The sequence below is a fragment of the Colletotrichum graminicola genome, assembly GCF_000149035.1.
Source record: "Colletotrichum graminicola M1.001 genomic scaffold supercont1.62, whole genome shotgun sequence".
Taxonomy (NCBI): Eukaryota; Fungi; Ascomycota; class Sordariomycetes; order Glomerellales; family Glomerellaceae; genus Colletotrichum; species Colletotrichum graminicola.
Genome location: NW_007361066.1, coordinates 10,238 through 23,415, shown reverse-complemented (window position 1 = coordinate 23,415; position 13,178 = coordinate 10,238). Strand labels below are relative to the sequence as shown.

The 13,178-nt window shown below is 51.3% G+C and overlaps 4 protein-coding genes across 4 annotated transcripts; 1 reads left to right on the top strand and 3 right to left on the bottom strand.

Moving 5' to 3' along the window:
* Positions 1-261: 261 nt before the first annotated feature.
* Positions 262-1,564, bottom strand: GLRG_10508 (uncharacterized protein; the record flags this gene model as incomplete). Its single annotated transcript, XM_008101193.1, has 4 exons — positions 262-289; positions 469-750; positions 809-1,305; positions 1,364-1,564. The coding sequence occupies 4 exons, from the start codon at positions 1,562-1,564 to the stop codon at positions 262-264; spliced, it is 1,008 nt and encodes a 335-aa protein (XP_008099384.1).
* Positions 1,565-6,658: 5,094 nt separating this feature from the next.
* On the top strand, positions 6,659-7,656 carry GLRG_10507 (uncharacterized protein; the record flags this gene model as incomplete). The annotated part of the gene is made up of 2 exons (XM_008101192.1): positions 6,659-6,964; positions 7,021-7,656. 2 exons carry the CDS (start codon positions 6,659-6,661, stop codon positions 7,654-7,656), a joined length of 942 nt encoding a protein of 313 aa, XP_008099383.1.
* A 1,303-nt stretch (positions 7,657-8,959) lies between these two features.
* GLRG_10506 (glycosyl hydrolase family 10) lies at positions 8,960-10,183 on the bottom strand (the record flags this gene model as incomplete). Its single annotated transcript, XM_008101191.1, has 1 exon — positions 8,960-10,183. The coding sequence occupies one exon, from the start codon at positions 10,181-10,183 to the stop codon at positions 8,960-8,962; it is 1,224 nt and encodes a 407-aa protein (XP_008099382.1).
* A 1,836-nt stretch (positions 10,184-12,019) lies between these two features.
* GLRG_10505 (uncharacterized protein) lies at positions 12,020-12,833 on the bottom strand (the record flags this gene model as incomplete). Its single annotated transcript, XM_008101190.1, has 3 exons — positions 12,020-12,307; positions 12,369-12,530; positions 12,585-12,833. 3 exons carry the CDS (start codon positions 12,831-12,833, stop codon positions 12,020-12,022), a joined length of 699 nt encoding a protein of 232 aa, XP_008099381.1.
* Between the last annotated feature and the right edge of the window lie 345 nt (positions 12,834-13,178).

The following is a 13,178-nucleotide window of genomic DNA, read 5'->3' as shown; positions in this document are numbered from 1 at the left end:
GAAAGTGTTTTGCAGAATACTACGAGACACCACGGTGCGAAGAAGGCAGGCATAAGCCCGTCAAACCGTGTACATGGACAATAGCACCGCCGACGAACAACACCTGAGACTGGGAATAGGTCCGCATTTGCCCCTACTGGAGACTTTCACCGAGCCCAATGTCCAAAGCCCAGAATCTGGTTGACAATACACGGATCGTTCCGCGAACACTGGCTGATGGCGGATGGAAGACTATTATACAGTATTTCGTATTATTGGTTATTAACCTAACATGATCGTCGAGACAACTCTGCAGAAACTCTGTCTTGGATACATGTGTCGTCGCCATTTTGTCTAGACGGACCTGATTGTGCCACCGGGCCCCCTTTTCTCCAAGAAATCCTGAAGGTTCTCGTTCCGACAGGCCATGAAGGCAAACTGCGTCTGTCTTCGTAGCCCCGCGCCAGGCCGTCTTTCCCTTCCACTAACGCTAGCTCCGATTTTGGTCTGCTCTTCTTCGGGGACCCAGCAATGGCTGTTGCTAACGAAGCCGTGTGAGACTGTCGTATAATTGACTCATCGTCGATGGCGAATCTTGCTGGAGAGGGTTTGGTGTCACGAAACAGGGCTCTCAAGACGGGTATCGATGCCGCGATGATGGTCACAGCGCTTTCCGCCGCACCCCATATCACCAACTCGACGGTGTCGATGATATCGAAGGATGCAATGGCGGCAAGGGCCCGTATCTTGATAAACGATACTGCACCAGCGCTGTGTAGGCTTAAAGTCAGTCACGATACTGGCCAGCCGGGGCCGCGTTGATGCTCACAAAACACCCATGCTCATGGCAACCAAAACACCGAGCTTTTCTCCTTTGGTCATGGTAAGACCCCACAAGATCTTCCAGGGCAGAATTGCAAGAACAATGTCCATTGCCCCGGAATACGACGCGGCAAATACGTTGTAGTTCACCGGTATACTCTTACGCCAACACTCTCCAGGCGTCGCTGTCCGCCAAGTCTTCTCGATTGGCCAACACTGGATCCAAGTGAACAAGACGTTGAGGCCAAGGGCAATGTTAACCGAGAGGATGATGAACCAGACTAGCCGCTTTATCCAGGGCTCGGAGGACTCTCGCGTGATGCGCAAGAGGGTCAGCGCGAAGGAGGTCTTGCACCATGCCGCTGCGATGATGGAGAACGAGCCACCCAGGTTGGCGTAGAGCAGGAGCCACGGCCAGTTATCTTGCGCCACGTCCCAGTTGTGTTTGCCAAAGTCATAAGATACATCGACGGTGACAAACACACCCAAAGCCAGGAGAGCGAACTTGTACGTGTTAGCACAGTCCATCCTCCAGACACCGGATTGTAAGATGAAGACATACCCAGGATGCGATCAGCACGTGGTCATCCACCCACAGCTCTCGTAGGCGCGAGACTTTGCAATATATCCTCAGGCCGATGAAGCTGCCGGACACGCAGACAAACGCCCATACGGCGAGAAGCAACTGGGGACCGTAGTCGTCGTGGGGGAGGTCTTTCCAGGACACTGTGCCCATATCGACGTGATGGGCTTCTATGCGCATTGCAGCGATTATCGATACCGCATGAAGGAAGTACGAGGTCGATAATGCCCCAGGTGCCAAGGTCAAGGCGATGTATTAAAAGGGTCCCAATGATCGAAGGATCCGGGGACAGGGAACCAGGTCTTACTGGGAGGCGAGGCCTGGCTATAAGGAGCCATCATGTGGCCTTCTTCGTGCTCCCGGGGCTTCCCCTTATCCGCCAAGGTCAAGGAGTCCACGACTGAAGCGGGTGACAAAACACTGCCATAACAGACTCTGGGGTTCACGGACGACGATCCTGCCAGGGCGAACAGTGCTGACGCGGATCGTCTTCGCTCCATCGACTGTCCGCAAATGGAGAAAGAAGAGTATGCCAACCCTGGAGTGTCACAGCTTGAAGTCTGATGAAGTAGCAAATGGGGCTGATTGTCCTCGGTAATCTGCCCGGCCGAGAGACCAAAGCGCCCGGGGAACGGATCAGAGTCTCCCGCTTGGTTCATTGGGTGACAAAAACGTGACGCCCTGCTGGGTTCCGCTCGTCATCTGGCCAGCCTTTGCTGAGGTCTAGACTCATACCGTCTATTACGGCTTAGTGCATGAACTGATAAAGAGGTTTCGAAGTAGGCAGTCTTCAATCTAATATGGCGGCCGACGTTATTGCGGTAGTTTTACCATTTACCACTGACCTTGGCCAAGTACTGTGTTTTAGGATCGCACATCACGCCCTTGTCCCCCCGCCCCCTCCCCCCAAAAATGGCGTGTATTACGAAGCACGATATGATGACCTCTAGTGGCAAGGCGTGGAAACACCACGGAAAGTGAAGGAGAAAAAACGAACTGTTCATCTCGTCGCCACCGGGCCTTTGTGAGCAAACGCATGGGACCGCTACAAGGGGCCCTTACCCATGGTGTTTGTGTTGCCCCCCCCCCATATTTCAACCTTGCACGACCGGGGGCGTACTTGGTAGTGTATATGAACAAATGCCGTGGCAATCCGATTCTGCCCCGCAGAAAGGTCAGAAGACAGTCGGGTCCGGGACAGCAATGACATATATTTGGTCTATAAAACATTTACTGACCACATGGCTTTTGAATGAATGAACACAAAGTGGTGAGGTTGATACGCCTCGGTGTCCCAACCAATATATTCAGGTGTGAGAAGCCCCTGTCATGTGCCTCAGCTGGAACGGAAAAAAGAAAAACTTGCTGGCTGTGGCGGTTTCACTCATTCTACCTAGCCAGACCATAAATCTTCCTGTTGAAAATGCGTAAGAAAAGGGGCTGGACCGGCCTGCCAATTCTGCGAATGCAATTTTCATTACGGATATGCTAGGCACATCTGTCTTTGCGACTGTGCCAGGAACCGGTGGCATTACCCCTGACCGATCGATCGCCGCTGTGGTCTCAGGTCCATACGATGAACTCCTTTCTGCCTGTTCTACTTAGACCTCACGGACGGCAGTTCGATGCGGTTTACCAAGATAGGCAAAGCATTCCTTCGAAAAGAAAATTATATTGGAAACGACCATTGGAGTCAAGTGCAGTCCCGCCCAGGTCCACGGATAGATCAATACATCACAATGCACCAAGTGTGATTTTTCTAAAATAAGAACGGATCAACTTGCTGTTTGAGGCAATGAGGCAACGTGATAAAAAGAAAAGTAATGGCCGTGAGTCTAAATCCCGATGCCGGGACGGACTGCCTTAAAGAAGGTAACGCGATCTCAATCCCTCGATTCGGGTTCCGGATGGCAACCCTAGTGAGGGAGAGCTCTTCCGTATCCTGATTGGGAATATCCGTACATCGCATATAATTGTATGCTTATATTCCCCTAATGGAAAAAGCAAGCGGCAGCTTATAGCTATGCTGCGTTTCGTCCTGCGTGTGTGGGATCTAGAAAGAGAAGTACCTAGCTACCTAGGACCCATTTGTCAGAGCAATGAAACCAATCGAGGGACCTATGACTGGTCAGGTTCTGCACAGCCTAGAGAGTATTTCGTCAAGACTTTCAACATACAAAGATCTAACAAGACTCGAACTTCTCTCGGATTCTCTTGCTTAAAAATGTGTGCTCGTCTTCCCCAGGAGTATACTACATGGCATCTTTAACATCACGCAGGTCATTAATGCCGGTGAAATAGATCGTAACAGAGAATTCCTAGCCAAGCTCGTCACAGATGACGCTAGCCCCTATCGTAGAGGTCTGCTACGTCCATGTTCTGCATCTTCTCGGGGTAGTACGTAGACCACGATCTCCTTGCACAAAAGCCAGGCGACCGCTACCTGATAATGTATCCATTGAGTTAGCATTGACACTGGCTCTGGGGTATCACTTGTTCGGGCTGGGCTCGCCTACGATACTGTAATCCGCCCTAGTCAGTTTGGCGGTGATCTTCTCTGGCAGACTCAGCCCTTTGACCTTTGCCGCAACGTCTGCGGTCACCTCGATGGCAGTATGAGTCAGCCGTCAGGCAAGGAATGCCTTCAACGCCGTGGCAGGGTAAATCCACTCTGAACCGAGGTTGTCCGTGAGGTCCGCAGCGTCGACCTCCGAAGACGGCGCTTGTAGGAACCGCCATTTTCCCTCGGTGATGCGCGACGCCCCCGTGACATCTGCCTCCGCTAGGACCACACACAGAAACGCATCGGGGGCGGCAAGCGGGGTGCAGACGTATGTTCAAGACCAGTGCGCGAACGTTCCATCGAGCAATGTAATAATAAGGACCGAGTATCGTCATCCCCGGTCGTATACTGATATACTGTGCTCTCTCCTATGGCTCCTCCGTTGAAAGATTCGACGCCCTTGATGATGCACCTGCTCGACTATGATTGAGCGCCCCCCGCCGACTCCGAGGTCAAAATGGTTCATGACGAGGTCGTTAAAGGTTTCTAGAGTTTGAGGCGGGATATCTTCGAATTGAGCCCTGACGATAAAATCTCAAAACTCCTGCGTCACACTAGCACTTTGTCCAAATAAACGTCCCCCCCAAACCCACCCTGTGATAGTGCTCGAGATTTGATGCTTATTTTGGCCGTTTTTCTCCGTGGTCGTGTATGTATTGCAAAGCTGTGACCTTTCTCGAGATAGCCGTTCGCGTTGATTCTAGGTTAGTCTTGACAAGATGTACCGATCTACTCTTGTTCGTCTCCGGCCTGGGGCTTTTAGGAGCGACAAGGCGTTTCTCGTTTCGCTCGCAGCTCCATAATGTGGTCCATCGCCTCAAGATACAGGATAGAAAAGAAGCAATGGTGAGGTGAGCAAGGATGCGCGAAAGGGTTCGGAGGGCGGTAACAAGCAGTATGTGCCGCCGTGGCTCAGTTATACGGTTGCAGCTATGAGGCTCATCTATCTGGCTGGACGTTAACGGCGCCACAATTGCAACCCCGACTCCTTTCCGGGGCGGGGATTATTGATGAGTCGGGTTCGAAGCAGCACATGTGCCGCTTAAATATCCCGATTTCCAGCGGCTGAAGTTTTGGGAATTTTCAACGCCTCTAAGAGTATAGTTCCATGCGGCTAATCGAGAGTGTTCATCTCCACCCTGTGTGAGGGTTCCGAGGTTGAGAGCATGAGACAAAGGCGCGGTTGATTTATGTTACCTCACTTGAGCTAAGAGCCTTAGACAAAGCTTCACCCCATTCTTTTGCTATATCTTACAGCTTGATGGCTATTACTTAATTAATCCAAGGACGACCAATCTGTCGCTCAATCCAGATATGCCCAGGGACGAGCGCGCAGGGGCAGTTCCTCCTTTGGAAGGCTCAATGTGGCGTGAGGCGAGTAAGCTGACATCCTTCGGCCGGGGGAATGCCTATTCCCAGACATAACGTGCAGCTTGGAGTGGGCTGCCAAGTCCTGTGGCGCCATTCTTACCAACAATCAGCACTAGACAATCCCAACCAAAGTGCGGTGCGAGTACGGAGTATTGTCCTCATTCTCGGCAACGACTCCGAATCTTCCTGGTTCCTATTAATTCCTCTGTGGCTGAGACAGAATGCTTGTGATTTCTTTTGGGCCCTCTGTTAACATATCGATGATGATGATGATTATCATCAACTGTGCGCCTGAACAGACGAAACAGCTCAACGTTGTGATTAGGACGGAGACAGTCCGATCTTTCGCAAGCCATCGAATAGACTTCGATGGACTGGTGATCATCTTGACCCATCAGCCAGGACGCGGGACGTGCCATAGTGCCATCCCGCCCACACCTCGTGGCAGTCTATCCCGGACATAGCCATTCCAATGATTGGTCATGATACTGCATGTCGACTGTCTGTTGGTGCAGCCTCTGGTCGCCTTCTGTACACCGATTAAGTAGCCATGCACATGGATTAAAAACATTAGCGCGGTGGAATGCCCCGCTCTGAAAGGTGAGTATTAATACTTGGTTTAGTTTAGGTTTTCCTACATAAAGAGCCTATCACGCCACAGGCACAGTTGGCAGCCACCTCTACCAAGAGACTTTTCATGGCAATCAGCATTTTCTAGGTCTTTTCAGGGTTTCCTATATAGTAATAAGTGCCCTAGAATCATAGAATAGGTGTACGATACTGGTATTTTGATCTGCGCCTATTTTATATATATTAATAAGTATATCTACCGGCTGACCCGTGTCCCTGTCTTATCTGTGTAGGTGTGGGTTTCTGCGGACCATCAATTGTGTCCAGGATCTGCATTCTGCATCCAACGGTTCGTTCGACCACTATGGCGAGGAGATTACAAGACAACTGAACCTAGCGTGCCTAATTTAAATAGTTGGGGCGCTGAGTTGGCTGCCTGTTGTAAGCCACCATCATGATGCTAGCCTTTTCCCATGCACGTAAGACACCAGGCTGCCAGTAAGAACATCGAATCCTTCGAAATGGGGAGATGGAGGAGACCCAGGGAGAGCACCGACCTTGTTGCCCTCGGCTTGTTTGCCGGGGCTTCTCATAATGAGAGGGAAAGCCCCGTCTTGTCTGCTGCGGTGCTTTCTCTTCCTGCGTTTTCTTCTTTTCCTCTTGAAATCCGGGTTCGTTCTCCCGGTTTTCCTTCTTTCCTACCCGTAAACGTTCGACACAGACCGCAAACAGGGTCCAAGTGACCAATCCGACCAACTCAACTTGTCGCGATGTTCGTAGCCATTCTAGGAGCGGCCTTGGGCCTCGCCACCCGCCTTCTTGCACAAGAAGCTGCGTGCTACGCGCCGAACGGTGACTTGGCCGACAACCAAACATATGTCCCATGCAACAAGCTCGGCATCAACCAGGCTGGCGTCTTCTCAAGCTGCTGCGCTTTGGACGGCCCGCCCGAACAGCGAGACATTTGCTCAACCTCCGGCCTATGTATCAATCGCCAAGGTCAGCCGCAACGGGGTTACTGCACGGATAGGACGTGGAAAAGCAAGGCTTGCAACCATGTCTGTACAAGTGTCGAGGTACGGTCCCGCCGCAGTTGCAATTGTATTATTGGCGATGCTAACGAGGACTGTAGACTGGCGGCAGTCCTGACGGAGTCAGCTTCATGACCGCCTGCAATGATGGAACAGCAAAGTACTGCTGCGGCAGATCGAACACCACCTGTTGTGGAACGAAGGAAGCATTTTCGATATCACCGCAGGAGTCAGTGTGCACTGCGAATTCGACGAACTCCGACGACGCCACACCCGAGGAATCGTCCGCGTTTAAGGGCGCGACCATCGGCCTCGCCATCGCCACCGGTATCGCCGTCCTGGCGGGCCTTCTCTCGACGATATGGCTATTGAGGCAGAACAAGAAACTCAAGAAAGAATTGGCCGAGAAGACAGAGGTGACAAGCCAGCGGATAGAACCGCAAGTCACCGGGGCCACGAGCTCGTACGCCGGGACCTCACCGCCGCAGACCTACAAGTCGCATTACGGCCCGTCCCCGCAACCAACCATGTCGCCCAACTCGGAGTACCATCAATCAAACGTCCACAGATACTCGGAGTTAGATGCTTCGGTCGCCATCGCCAGAAGCGAGATGGGATCGCCGTCTCCGTATGACCAGCAGCAACAGCAGGGCCGAGACTCACCGCCCCCCGGGCATGATAGTAGACACGCAAGCTATAGTAGTCCGCTACACTCACCTGGTCTGCCGCATTCATGAGAGCGGGGGATATTTAGTTGGAGAGAATAGGATTGATGGATTGAAATGGTCTCAAGCACGCCCTGATGTTATACAAAGCAAAGCGACTATGCAGTTATTTTATTCGTCGAATAGAAAACCCATGAGCCTTTGAGTCCATCTGTGAACAATGAACATTACGTCTTTGCCTCTTGCAGTAAAGTTCTGCGCATGATGGGATATAAACAGTCAACGCAAACATTGACTTACGGCATTGTGTGATGTGGAACTCACTATGTCTTAGCTGGGCATAGGTTCCCACAGCCGGGATGCATGGTCCAGACGAAGAGAATGATTAGACTTCCATTGCCGCAGTTATATGGATTCAATTGTACAATCATCCGCAGACGATATGCAGCAGTGCCTAATCATTCTTAGGGGGGACTGCTCGGTTCTTTCACTCACAACTGATCTGACAATCGGAACTTATGACAGCCAGAGAGGCTATCGTGATAAATGAGCATGGCCATACTGTGAGAGAATTTGTTCGAGTATACGAGCGAGATAGGCCCGGTTTCGCGCGGCGCGGTAGGATCATCACTGCAGACCACCTGTCCCATAAGCCACGGCGACGCCGGCCGTAAGACCACTACTTAAGGTTGTATATGTTTCTGTCATTTCTGTCCAAGTGGCCAAATCACATCTACTCATTAATGGACAGGGGAAGTGGGCTGTAGGAGCTGCTAGGTAATATCACGGCAGCCACGTGAAGATACGTAGTGAAGGCAGTCGAGCAAGCAAGCAACGCAAAGGCAACAAAGATGACAAAACATGCAGTAAACAAATAGTATAAGCATTGACAGCAGATGACAGGTGTGGTCAGAGTAGTTTTCTGATGGTAAAGCTTCTTGAGGAGGAAGTCTTCGAGGAGGTTAACTATATATACATTTAGCACGTAAATATCTACGTGTTGGTGGACCATGACTGTTGAAACGCGTTAGGCCTGTGACAATGATACTTACTAAGTAAGCATTACTATATATAGTCCTGAGCTCAGGCTTGCTTTAGCCTCATAGTTGCAGCAGCTCAGGTCAGTCTCCCAAAAGGAACAGGGTGTCAATGTACCTAATGCTGTTGTATACCCACAAGCTACTGGCTAATTCCGGATGGCGCCACAGTACAGCTACAAGCAACAAAACAGTTGTTTAACAAGCAATGGATAAGTTATGTTCTAATCAACTGAAGTTATGTACACGAATGTCAACATTTTCTCCTTGGAACACCACCCGAAACAGTTCGGCCGATACCTCGGTGGCCTCTTTCCATGAACCGCTGTAGCTATCTTTTAAACACACTGGCTGTAATACTCATTAATCCTCTCACAGACAAGGTTACTCTCGCAGTTACTAGCACCAGTGAATCCAATCCCTCCGCACTGAGCCCAACGGGCGGCACTACCAGGGGCAGTAGCCTCGGTTGTCGTTGCTGGGGCGACGGGCAAAGTGCCATCTGCGACAGATGAAGCGGAAGCAACAGGAGCAGACGTAGCAGCGGCAGCGAGAAGACTGGAGATGCTGGTGTACGCGGGCTTAGGGTTGAGGTCCTTGTCCCAGGGGAGGGCTTCGCCGGTGCCCGGGAAAACGGATGGGATCCAGGAATACTTGTCGGTGTAGTCCCAGATGGTGATACCGACACACTCGGCGACGTCCAAGCAGGCACCGACGACGTTGACATAGTCCTGGGCCTGCTGCTGTTGGGCGGCGGCGTTGGCGGGGACGGAGGAGTGGCGGATGTCGAGCTCGGTGTAGGCGACCTCGGTGACACCGGCGTCAACGTAGGACTGGAGGACGGATCTCAGATCTGAGCGGGAGCCGGCGCTACCGACGATGAGATGGGCTTGAAGGCCGAGGCCGTCAATACGGGCGCCTGCGGCCTTGATGTTCTTGATGATATTGAGAACCTCCTTCTGCTTGCCACCGGGTAGCTCGATGTTGTAATCGTTGTAGTAAAGCTTGGCGTCCGCGTCGGCTGCGGCGGCGGCCTTGAACGAAATGGGTATGAAATCGGTGCCGAGGACCTTGTGAAAGACGCTGTCACGGTACGTGCCGTCCTCTTCGAGGGCTTCGTTGACGACGTCCCAGGCGTAGCACTGGCCCTTGTAATGGCCGGCGACGTTGGAGATGTGCGTATCAATGATGCTGGTCAGCTGTTCCTTGGTCCAGGTGCCCGAAGAGACCCAGTCCGGAAGCTGAGAGTGCCACACGAGGGTGTGGCAGCGGACGATCTGGCCGTTGTTCTTGGCGAACTCTGTGATCTGGTCGCCGCCGGTGTATGAGAAGGAGCCTTGGCTCGGCTCGGTGAACTGCCACTTCTGGCCATTCCCTGGTGTAATCTGGCCAAACATCTTGTTGTTCTTGAGGATGTTGACGTAGGCGGTGTCAGTGAGCTCCCCGTTGTCTGTTGCGGAGCCGAAGTATTTCTTGCCGGCAGCTACGGCAAGCTCGTGGAGATTGGCGCTAGCCCCGGGAAGCGCGAGCAGCCCAGCTGCGGTGATGGCAGAGAAACGCATACTGGCGGTTTGTCGAGAATGAGAGACAATCGAACGAAGCTGGCGGGAGAGAACGGGCAATATCACCCCAACAATGCAGAGAAGGGTGGAAACTCGATGGCGAAAGATAACCAAGGTAAGACTAGCTTGTCGAATACTGAAGAGATAGAGGGGGGACGAAGGTCATTTATCAGCGTTCTCCTATTATACCGAAATACACATCATGGTATCGTGTTATCCCAGAGTTAGTACCCCTTCTCCGCCTTCATCTCGCCTTAATCTACTCAAGGCTCCGAACTAGATCCAGAGTGGTCGACGGCCCATCACCTTCCCATCCTTGTAATGGACGAGGACAGGATTGGCTAGGATGCCTCGCTTCTTCGGCTAAACGCACGAAATTGAGAGGCTAAGAACTCGGGCTTACATTGATCAGATGATCTCCAGTTTTACTTTGTCAATTCAGCTAGTACCGGTAACTCAAGGGAGAAAAAGAAAATGATTCGTCATTAGATATAGATCACTTCCGCCTGTGTATTATTTCTAATTCCAAGCGGACCATCATGCCAGAATCACTTCGTCATGAAGAGGATCAAAAACACTCTCACGACATATTCCTCTTTGTATAACTAACCTCTGTTAATACTGATGCTGTATGCGCTTTAGAGCGTTGCGCCGTAGGCTTTGGGAGAATTCCCCTTTCTGTTCTCCGGGCCCAGGGCAGCGACGCCGCAGCGCGGCAAAGATGGTAATGACACTCTCGTACCGATGAATATGAGACCGCAATACTGGGCTTTTCTGAATGCCATGCCCGTGGCAATTAATTTAGTTTACTCGCTACCGAGTAATGTCAACGAGACTCAACCAAAGTCCACTAGCTTCTGGTGCTGACGTCTGTCACACCACGTCATGCGAGCAAATGCGGCCGAGTCTCTCCGCGGCCGTTGTGTCTTCGGTACCTTGGGCACTCCAAACACAAGCCATTCTCTCGCTGTCTGTTTTTCCTTTTCGCTTTACCAGCGTGGCGAGGGGGCTCTAGTTTGTTTATACGAAACGCGTCGGCTTGCCGAGTTTCAAAAACGCATATTATCCACGGTACCTAATGCTTAGCCTAAAAACGGACCAAGGATGCGACAGCGTCCAATGATACGGACAGCGTGACGCCTGACGTGAGGGGCCTATATGTGTCCTTTGCTAAGGACAGGGAATCATTTGGGTGCCTGAGGGAAGTTTTATACTGCAATACATCATCATCTGCAGCATGCATGATTAAGATGTGACTGCGAAGAGTATAGGTATTGCGTTAAGTATAGGTATTGCGTTAAGTATAGGTATTGCGTTAAGTATAGGTATTGCGTTAAGTATCGTATAAACATGTGATTGTACGTCGGAGCACCTTGGTCGTATATGTTCATAGTGGTTTCGACGAATGCAGACAATAACTCAACGTCTGTGACGTACGGTTATTCTAATAAATCACTTTGCATGCCATACCACCCAAAGTGTGGTGATCTACAACTCACTAACTACACGTAGAGAGAGAGAACGGGTCTGGTTTTCTGTTTAGGCCATACAGTTTTAAATAAGTGTTATAAATAGTAATTCCGCTGAGTCTTGTTGAATAGTCGTTCCAGTGTCATATACCAAAGAATGTGGGCATTTCATGCCAAAAGTCAAATAATTCCCAATCACAGGCCGCCATAACCTCCGCAATCTCCTTCACTATTCCATTACCTTCTCGTGGGCACCACGTCGACCACTACCCGCTAAATCCGCTGGTAATTGCGCACTAGCGTCTCCATATCTAGTAGAGGCCCACAGAACTAGACTGGATGCATATGTTGGTATACATCAATCCGTTTAGAAGCTGATGTCCGGCTGGATGCCGATGACAAGGACGCCTGTCAGCTTGGCCTTGGCGTTGAGGACTCGATCAACGACAGTCTGAACGTTAGAAACGGCGCTAGCCGCCAGGGAGAGGGCGAGACCGGAGGCGACGCCGACGAGGTTGAGGGCGGTTTGCAAGGTCACCTGCAAAGTGGCAACAAGAGGAAGCAAGGTTGCTGCGGCTAGCCCGACAGCCTGGTTGCGGAGGGCATCGAGCTGAGCGGTGACCGCCCTGGTGAGCTCCTGAACCGTACGGACAAGCTAAGGGGTGCTTATTAGCGGGGACTCTCGTCGAGGTTGGCGTATCTATGGATACACTTACAGTCTCGGCCGTGCCACCAATATCCGGCAAGTTTGGGGGCGCAGGAGTAGTAGGAGCCGGAAGAGTGGGCGTGATTAAGTTGGTAAGTTGAGTGACCTTGTCCAAAATGGTCCCCACGTTGTTAGTGACCTGGCCAACTACAGTAGTAGCTACAGAAACCGTCTGTTCAGTTAGTATGGTATAAAGTTTCTATGTTTCTGAGATAGAGGAACTCACTCCAAGCAGGGTACCAGCGGTAGTGTTCGTGATCTGGTTGACAAGATTGATAGTCTTGCCAACATCCTCGCGGACAAGGTCGAGAGTTTGGAACACCGACAGCTGGGGTCCGAGAGTGTTGGGGTCAATGGTGATGCCGGGAAGAACAATTAAGCCAGGGGTAATGGAAATTTGTCTGGGCGCAACTGCACATTGCACTGCGGGCAGTGAGAGAGCAGCAACGGCGGCGTTGAAGATCTTGGACTGCATTATGATGGATGTGTTGGCTGGTCTTGTTTCAAGAGGAGGAACAGGATCGAACGATGAGGAAGGTCCTCAACAATTAGAATAGGAGATTATTGGGGAGGCAATGTTGCCGAATGAAACGAATACTATGTTGGGAAGGAATACTGTGTAAGATGATGAGGAAGTGAAGATATAACGAAGCGGGAGGGGTTGGAGTCTCTTATAGAAGATTGAGAATCTGAGGTCCAGCTCGATCTAAGCATCCATTCAATGTTGCAATCCTTTCTGTGAGTCCGAAAACGAGAATGTGTGGTCTCTAGCCGGGAAGACAAGCATCGGGTAGCTTGCTGGGAAGGCTTCGTCCGACAC